General features: G+C 43.8%; 1 protein-coding gene across 1 annotated transcript; it reads left to right on the forward strand.

Moving 5' to 3' along the window:
• The first annotated feature begins 2288 nt into the window (after nt 1–2288).
• On the forward strand, nt 2289–3038 carry LOC140128771 (olfactory receptor 5AP2-like). Its single transcript, XM_072150473.1, has one exon. The coding sequence runs from the start codon at nt 2289–2291 to the stop codon at nt 3036–3038; it is 750 nt and encodes a 249-aa protein (XP_072006574.1).
• The last annotated feature ends 6979 nt before the right edge of the window (nt 3039–10017 follow it).

Genomic DNA, 10017 nt, shown 5'->3' on the forward strand with positions numbered 1-10017 from the left:
AAATTTGGGTTGTTTTCATGGATTCCACATCAAAGTTGTTAACTTTGTCGCCACCCTGCTGTGTAATCCACAAAATATACTTGCAAACTTTTACCATTTAGGGATATTATTTCAGCGCTTCTTGCGCATCTGTTTACATTCCCCTCACCCGCCATATCCTAAACTTATAAGAACGCTACTACACTTGATCTTATACAAAAGTGCTGTTTGGGGAGTAGCCTAGAGACAGGGGCTTGGATTTGCGAAAGCTCGCCTGGCAGCGGAGCGCCAGCTCCATGCGCATCATGCGCTTCTTGCGCATCTGTTTACATTCCCCTCACCCGGCATATCCTAAACTTATAAGAACGCTACTACACTTGATCTTATACAAAAGTGCTGTTTGGGGAGTAGCCTAGAGACAGGGGCTTGGATTTGCGAAAGCTCGCCTGGCAGCGGAGCGCCAGCTCCATGCGCATCATGCGCTTCTTGCGCATCTGTTTACATTCCCCTCACCCGGCATATCCTAAACTTATAAGAACGCTACTACACTTGATCTTATACAAAAGTGCTGTTTGGGGAGTAGCCTAGAGACAGGGGCTTGGATTGGCGAAAGCTCGCCTGGCAGCGGAGCGCCAGCTCCATGCGCATCATGCGCTTCTTGCGTATCTGTTTACATTCCCCTCACCCGGCATATCCTAAACTTATAAGAACGCTACTACACTTGATCTTATACAAAAGTGCTGTTTGGGGAGTAGCCTAGAGACAGGGGCTTGGATTGGCGAAAGCTCGCCTGGCAGCGGAGCGCCAGCTCCATGCGCATCATGCGCTTCTTGCGTATCTGTTTACATTCCCCTCACCCGGCATATCCTAAACTTATAAGAACGCTACTACACTTGATCTTATACAAAAGTGCTGTTTGGGGAGTAGCCTAGAGACAGGGGCTTGGATTGGCGAAAGCTCGCCTGGCAGCGGAGCGCCAGCTCCATGCCAAGATCCAACTAACATAGTTTTAACTGCAGCACCTTTAATCTACTACTAGTTCACTGCCTCCATACATGGTCCCCTTATCAAACGAGCTGTGTCAGGCAGAATTTTGGGTTGTTTTCATGGCTTCCATGTTAACTTTGTCGCCACCCTGCTGTGTAATCCACAAAATATACTGGCAAACTTTTATCATGTACCGATATTATTTGAGCACTTCTTGCTCACCTCCTTTGGTTCCTCTCTGCCACCCATTGGTTTGAAGCCTGAGTCCATTTAGGGTATGTCGCCATGACACTCTCTAGCCTGCTGCCGCTGCCTCTGCATGCCGTCCCCTATAGTGTCAGGGTCAATTATTGCATGTTTTAGATGCTATCTAGCTTCATTCTGTCACTCTGTCATGGCCATGCTGTTGCCCATAATTTTGGCATAATGGTGCGTTTAAGCAGCCTCAGAGGCATCCATGCATGCTGCCCCTGCTGTTTCCTGTCCATTTCCGTGGTGTTTCCATCCTTTTCTGAGGTTCCCAGGTGTTTGGCCAAGCTTCCCTGTGCAGAGCCTTGGTCCCCTTGAAAAATGCTCGAGTCTCCCATTGACTTCAATGGGGTTCGTTATTCGAGACGAGCACTCGAGCATCGGGAAAAGTTCGTCTCGAATAACGAGTACCCGAGCATTTTAGTGTTCGCTCATCTCTAAATAAGATATAATATATCACTGTCACCTCCAGTATCTTTCACATTCTGGATTACAGAAAGGATCAGATTCACCTCCTAATGTTATAGATTATTGTTCCAGTGATAATAATATTATATTCAGGGATTTTCTCCCCTTGAGGTGTCAGTATTTGCCGTTATTAACATCCATAAGGTTTTTTGCTCAGGAAGAAGCCGACATAAACCCCAACAGGTTCAGATCTCCTCATCTCTATTGTCCAGGAGTTTCATCATTTTTTTATTTTCAGATTTTTGGGATTCTCAGTACACTGCACCTTAATAGACTTTACACATAGATAAGATCAATATAGAAGTTATGGAGAAAATACAATTTTCCGTTTTCCTGGATTGTGGCAGATGTAGCAGTTTTTTTGATGATCTTGACATTTTTGTTGTGTTCTTTAATAATATCACAGATTCTAGATGTTCTTTTCCTTTTTCTCCTCGCAGGACAACCTGACCGTCATCTCAGAGTTTTTCCTATTAGGATTTCAAGGAAGTCAATATCTTAGAAATGTTCTATTCTTTCAGTTTCTTATTCTTTTTGGTGCAACAATATGTGGGAACCTCCTGATCATCGTCTTGGTGTCCACCAGCAGGAACCTCCACACTCCCATGTACTTCTTCATCTCACAACTGTCCCTCAGTGACATCTTGCTAACCACGAATATCACCCCCAACCTGCTCCACCTCTTACTGAATAATGGGGGGGCCATTACTTTTACTGGTTGTTTAACTCAATTTTATTTTTTTGGATTCACATTAAACTTTGTATGTTTCCTCCTCCCAGCAATGTCCTATGACAGATACGTGGCCGTCTGTAACCCCCTCCGCTACATCTCCATCATGAGAAGTGTGTTTTGTATTCAGTTGGTTGCTCTGTGTTGGATGATGGGTTTTGTGGGATCTCTTATTCTCACCGTTCCATCATCACAGTTTCACTATTGTGGAGCCAACATTGACCATTTATACTGTGACATTGTCCCGTTACTAAAACTTGCCTGTTCTAACGCCTTCATTGTTCAGATAGAATTGTATGTAATAGGCAGTCCATTCATTTTCTCCCAGATCCTGATTGTTGCTGTGTTTTATACTTGTATTGTATTAGCAGTATTAAGGATCTCATCCAGTGCCGGGAGACAGAAAGCCTTCTCCACCTGTAGCTCCCACCTCATTGTGGTCTCCATATTCTACTGGACAATAGTCATAGTTTATGTTTTCCCAATAAAAGGACAGACATCGACCATCAGTAAAGTTGTATCTCTGCTCTACACAGTATTTACTCCTCTGATGAATCCTATTATATACAGTCTGAGGAATAAGGACATTAAGAAAGCCGTACAGCAAACCCTTCGCAAACATTAATAGACACTAGGGGGCTTATTTATCAGGTCTACTGTGCCAGAAAACTGGGGTAGATGCCAGGTGAGCCTATCATTTGGTGGTGCATGAGTGCCGGTGTATGTTAAATAACTCCCAAGGTCTATGTAGCGCTAATAGATGTTTGTATAGTTTTTTAAGCTTTAGGGACTTATTTAGTTGAGATGTTTTTGACATGTAAATGTTCACTCCTTCATTACACATGACACCATAGAACTACTGTATTGGGCTTGGCTTAGTTATTCATTCCCCTTTCTTGTGTCACGGGTGCCCCCCACTTATCTCTCCATGATCCTGCTCCTGTCCCGGCTAGGCCACACACGTCCCTGTTCCATAGGGCTCGCGGGTCGGCACTTAGAGAATTAAAGGGCAGGCGCACCGCTGAATGGCGCTGGTCACTTCTGGGTTTCCATAAAGACCAGCGTCTCCCAACATTCCTACCAACCTCATTGAAAGTTTCCCTGTCGGTTCCCATAGTTCCTGTACCTGCCTTGCCTTGATCTCCAGCTGCTGAACCTGGACCTGGACTCTGACCTCTGCATCCCTGCCGACTGCCCTGACTACCGCCTGTACATGACCATGAGCCTGGACTCTGATTCTGTACCATGACCTCAGCTACCACTGTGGGCTAGTCACACCTGTGAAACGACCTGGTGGCACCCTGCCGCAGCAAGGCCATCCCGCTTTGCAGCGTGCTCTGATGAAGACCAGGTACCACTTAGATTCCGGTCCCAGGTGTCGGCTAGTATCATCTCAAGCGATGGTCCAGGGGGTTCACTGACCCCGAGGCCTGACATATTGTTTATTAGTAATTCATTTATTTTTTGGTATATTACAAATGTATTTACAGTGATTATGTCCACACTGGCTGCCATACAACTGTGTTTTCTTTTATCCAGCACAGGACTTCCTAATTAGGAGACTCTATCTTCCATGCCAAAGTCTTCCTCTGTCCGCAGAGTGAGGCTTAAGTGGTGTTAATTTTACTCTTTCTTTTTTGTTTGAATGGTTCCACTGTAGCCCTCTCCTGATCAGCTATTGTTACTAGAGCTATGGACGGCCTGTCCAGTCAGCTGCAAGGGGTGGCATTCAGGAACTCCTCCATATATTGTCCAATTACATTACACCTTGCTGGTCCAGCTAGTATTCTCATACCTTTACCTGATTTGGGCTCCCCCCCCCCCCAAATAGATTGTGACCTCACCTCGTGTCTCCATCTACACTCTACATAGATTGTGATTTTATGTCATGTCTCCATATTCCCTCTATGTAGATTGTGACCTCACCTCGTGTCTCCATCTACACTCTACATAGATTGTGATTTTATGTCATGTCTCCATATTCCCTCTATGTAGATTGTGACCTCACCTCGTGTCTCCATCTACACTCTACATAGATTGTGATTTTATGTCGTGTCTCCATATTCCCTCTATGTAGATTGTGACCTCACCTTGTGTCTCCATCTACACTCTACATAGATTGTGATTTTATGTCGTGTCTCCATATTCCCTCTATGTAGATTGTGACTTCACCTCGTGTCTTCTTCTACACTCCTCTACTTGCGAAAGTATTTGACCCCATTGAACTTTTCTACCATTTGCCAAATTAAGATATAAAATTATAATTTTTTGGTGAAGAATTAACAACAAGTGGGACACAATTGTGAAGTGAAACAAAATGTATTGGATATTTTAAACTTTTCTAAAGAATAATAAACTGAGAATTGGGGCATGTAATATTATTTGTCCCCTTTACTCTCAGTGCAACAAACTCACTCCAGGAGTTCAGTCTCTGATCTCTGAATGATCCAACATTGTCCAAATGACTGATGATGATTAATGTAATCCACCTGTGTGTAATCATGTTTCTGTATAAATCCACCTGCTCTGGGATATTCTCGGGTTCTGCATGATGAAGGAAAACACCAGACAGGTCCTGATACTCTTCTGGAGAAGTTCAAGCCGGATTTGGATAAAAAAAGATTTCACTTTAAACATCCCAAGGAGCCATGTGCAAGCTTCACCCAATGTCCATGAGATTCAGCTGTTCTCCAAGGAAGATCAGGAAGAATTTCATCTTTCCATGTGCAAAACTGATAGAGACCTGATACCCTAAAGCCCCTTCCACACTGGCGTTTTTCACGCGCGAGTTCTGCGCGTGCTTTTGGCGCGCAGAACTCACATTGCACTCTGTCCCATTGTATTCAATGGGTCTTTCTTCATTAGCGTTGTTTTTAACGCGCGTGCTTGCGTTCGTCTTCACGCGCGTCAAAATCGCAGCATGCTCTACTTTTGCGGGTCACGCGCGTTTTTCACGCCCCATTCAAGTCTATGGAGATGCATCAAGAACGCATTGCACTCGCAATCATTGCAAGTGCAATGCGAGTGCAATGCGTTTTAAACATAAGGGTTGCTAGGTGACCAGAATAACATTATTTCCCCTGCTCGCGATCGAGCATTTAATTAAAAAAACACAATGAAGAACAGTGAAGAATAGAATAAAAACATTGAACACAGTGAACACAGTGAACACAGGATCATTTAAGATAAAAACACAGTGCAGAACACAGTGAAGAATAGATTACAGATGTTCGGCACATCTGCTTACTTGTCGGGAGATACGCGCGGAACGGTGCGCCCAAAATAGCATGTGAAGAACAATATATATGTGTGAAGAACACATTGCAGATGTATTTAAACATCTGCAATGTGTTCTTCACACACATATATATTGTTCTTCACATGCTATTTTGTTCGCACCGTTCTGCGCGTATCTCCCGACAAGTAAGCAGATGTGCCGAACATCTGTAATCTATTCTGCACTGTGTTCTGCACTGTGTTTTTATCTTAAATGATCCTGTGTTCACTGTGTTCAATGTTTTTATTCTATTCTTCACTGTTCTTCACATCTGCTAACTTGTCGGGAGATAATATACGCGCGGAACAGTGAAGAATAGATTGCAGATGTTTGCAATTTATCAGAAGACATTATTTTTCAATTAAATAACACATTTTAATTAGAGATGAGCGAGTATACTCGTCCGAGCTTGATGCTCGTTCGAGTATTAAGGTACTCGAAACGGCTCGTTGCTCGGACGAGTATTTCCCCTGCTCGAGATCGAGCATTTAATTAAACAAACAGAGTGAAGAACAATGAAGAATAGAATAAAAACAGTGAACACAGGATCATTTAAGTGAAAAACACAGTGAAGAATAGATTACAGATGTTCGGCACATCTGCTTACTTGTTGGAAGATACACGCGGAACGGCAGCAGGGAGACATCGCGCACCAGGGAGACATCGGGCGCAGCAGGGAGACATCGGGCGCAGCAGAGACACATCGGGCGCAGCAGAGACACATCGGGCGCAGCAGAGACACATCAGGCGCAGCAGGGAGACATCGCGCGCAGCAGGGAGACATCGCGCGCAGCAGGGAGACATCGCGCGCAGCAGGGAGACATCGGGCAGCAGGGTGACATCGGGCAGCAGGGTGACATCGGGCAGCAGGGAGACATCAGGGAGACTTCAGTGGAAGAAGAGGAGCGGATCCCGGGACAGCGTATCTCCCGACAAGTAAGCAGATGTGCCGAACATCTGTAATCTATTCTTCACTGTGTTTTTCACTGTGTTTTTCACTTAAATGATCCTGTGGTCACTGTTTTTATTCTATTCTTCACTGTTCTTCACATCTGATAACTTGTCGGGAGATAATATACGCGCAGAACAGTGAAGAATAGATTGCAGATGTTTCCATACATCTGATCACTTATCAGAAGACATTCTTTTTCAATTAAATAACACATTTTATTCCCGAACCATGGTCCCTTTGAAAAATGCTCGAGTCTCCCATTGACTTCAATGGGGCTCGTTATTCGAGACGAGCACTCGAGCATCTGGAAAAGTTCGTCTCGAATAACGAGTACCCGAGCATTTTAGTGCTCGCTCATCTCTAATTTTAATCCCAAACCATAGTCCCTTTGAAAAATGCTCGAGTCTCCCATTGAATCGCGCGTGAAAAATGCGCCGAAAACGCAAAAAAACGCTAACAACACGCGCGTGAAAAAACGCTAACAACACACGCGCAAAAACGCTAATTACTCCAAGGAAAAATGGAACAAAAACGCAGGCAAAAACGTCAGTTTTTCACGCATTGCACCCTGACGTGAAACGCAACGCTAGTGTGGAAGGGGCCTAAGACCTGCAACTATAATCTCAAATGTGGCAAAAGTTAAAAAAGTTCATGGAGGCTGAATACTTTTGCAAGGCCCTGTATAAGGAGACAGTGGCTGACATTACTGTCGGGACAGTAAGTGGATTTTCCAGGAGGGCTGTGGCTTGCAATACTGGTGGGCAGAAGTTGGTCATGGGGGTCAGTGGTTGGCATTGCTTGGGATTAATGGCTGGCATTACTCGAGGGCTATGGCCAGATGTGTGGAGCCTATGTCAATATTTAGGCGATGTACTTTGGCCCTGTATTGTTGGCACAGCTGCCACTCATCCTGTTTGAGTTTGAGTGTTACATGATGCTGCCTTACAATGGAAGAATTAAACGCATGAAAAGAGAAAGCTGTATGTCTTCAATATAGAATCAGCATAAGATCCTCTAATTCAGGATTTAGCTACTCATAAAGATAATGTAAAGAAACTAATGGAATGGGAAGTGAGGATTTGGTGGGACTTAAGAAATGGAAATCCTATCCTAAGTGACTCTTCACACACGTTAACAGAATTGATTGTTGCTGAGTAAAAGATAGCAATGGAAAGAATTAAAGATTACAATACGTCATGGATGCTAAAAAGGAAAAATTACAGCGTGATGCTTTGGACTATAGAAATAATAGAGAGATCTTTAAAATTCAGCTGCGCCAAATATAATTCGGAGAAAAGGAAAGAGAAACCTCAAACGCAGATCAAATGTGAGCTCCTCCCCCCTACAACTCAAATGATACCTTTAGAAAGATTAAACATCTGACCGGAGCTCTTCAGTCCACATGATGCCCTCATTCATTGCTGTATCTCCATGATTTCCAAAACAGATCCAGTAGTTATGGGATTCTACACGACTAAAAAGTTTCCATCAAGAAACAAGCCACCATTCAGACCTGAAGCGCTAATCTAATGTCCTCCACGTATCTCGAGATCCCTCTTCCATGGTGTTTGCTATTCACAAATCATAGTCGTACTTTTTATCGTCTTATACCCACAAACAAAGTGATTAAAATGTACATATATAAAATTCCATGAGGACACCGATCTCTCTTGCCCAACCCTCGATTTCGCCTGAATAGCTTCTTCCGGTGCATGCCTGGCGCCCGTCCTAATACTTCATTTATACCCGATTATGTTACCAGATAAGAATATTCATATATAACATATTAAATACATATATTACATACTAACAATATTATATCTTTAGTACAAGAGCAAATATAAAAACATCCCCATTGATAAAAGCCGCGAGTGCCCTTCACAAATCACATAGCTACTTTCCCTTCCAATGACAAAGCTTCTTTCAATCCTCCAATGAGGACAATTAGCATCCAATGCAGCATACACACCCATATGACGCCCCAATCTTCAATATACCCCGCCTTACCACCTGGTCATTCATGTCCTACCATATTACATTCCCTATTCCACCAATCGTTGTGTTCAGCGGAATTCCCTATCGCTATTGATTTTAGCCCTGACGCCTTCTGTGAAGCTGATACAATAGTTCCCCTATATTTTATACTATCCACATATAGTAATGATATGCAACAGACTACGCTATGTTCACTTAAATTTCCTCTATAGCAGACACCGTGGAAGAGGGATCTCGAGATGCGCGGAGGACATTAGATTAGCGTTTCTGGTCTGAATAGTGGCTTGTTTCTTGATGGAATCCCATAACTATTGGATCTGTTTTGGAAAATTATGGAGATACAACAATGAACAAGGATATCATCTGGAATGAAGAGCTCCGGTCAGATTTTTAATCTTTTTAATCTGTATATAACTTTGCGCTTGGACCTTTGGATCGGTTGTAGACTGTATGTAACTCTTTGTGCTTAGGACCGTTATACACTTGCCAGTGTGATGCAAGTTGAACTGAACTTACATGCTGAGTTCAGTCTCGGTTTGTAGCATTCAGGCCGGGAGAGTCCGGCAGCACGCACTGCGAGTGTCATGTGAGTTCATCGCATCGCACTCGCAAGTGTAGAACGGACTTTACCGTTTAAAAAAAAAATCCTTTATATTTTCAGATGATACTTACCTGATACTGCTCACTCAAAGAATAAAAAAAATGTTGTCAGAACTCACAAATTGTACTGAATGGCTTCTTGCTGGAAAACCACACCCAGAGCTGCCTGTGATTGACAGCTGCATTTCTGATCCTGGGAAAGCTGGGTGTGTCTCTGAACTCGTTTTGCCTGCAGCTGCGGTTTGAGTGATGGACGGCTGAGCCAGTCAGTGCTGGGGGCAGTGTCCATTACTGCCTTATATTCTACTCAGCCCCTTCATTTGGTGCTGGTTATTGCAGACTATCTGTGTATCTAGTGCTCTTGTGTTTCTTGCTATTCTGTGTATTGACTTTTGCTTTGCCTACTGACTATTCTATTTGCTGTACAAATCTGTTCCTTTGTCGCCATCTTGGTTTTGACCCGGTTTGTTTGACTCCGCTTGTCTGTATCTGTTGTTTGTCCATCAGTATCGTTTATCTCCTATTGTGACCCCACCTTCCTATCTGTCTAGTGTCGGTTTCTGTTACCAGTGTGAACACTGACCCATATCTGTATCCTGGTTTCCTGTCCACTCCACCATCCAGACGAAGTAAGTTTCCCCTGTCATGTTGTAGGGTCGCTCAGGGACCGTCAGTTAGGTTCCTGATAGTGGGCTCGCCCTTATCAGGACGGTTTATCTGCTTTAGGCAGGGCCTTAGCCCGCAGGGACGTCGCAGGGTGAGTTCGCCACCACCTACCTA

Source organism: Engystomops pustulosus, chromosome 4, assembly GCF_040894005.1.
Source record: "Engystomops pustulosus chromosome 4, aEngPut4.maternal, whole genome shotgun sequence".
In the NCBI taxonomy this organism is placed as follows: domain Eukaryota; kingdom Metazoa; phylum Chordata; class Amphibia; order Anura; family Leptodactylidae; genus Engystomops; species Engystomops pustulosus.

Excerpts from the sequence above, each read along its gene's own strand:
- LOC140128771 (XM_072150473.1), top strand. The coding sequence starts at position 2,289 with ATGTACTTCTTCATCTCACAACTGTCCCTCAGTGACATCTTGCTAACC.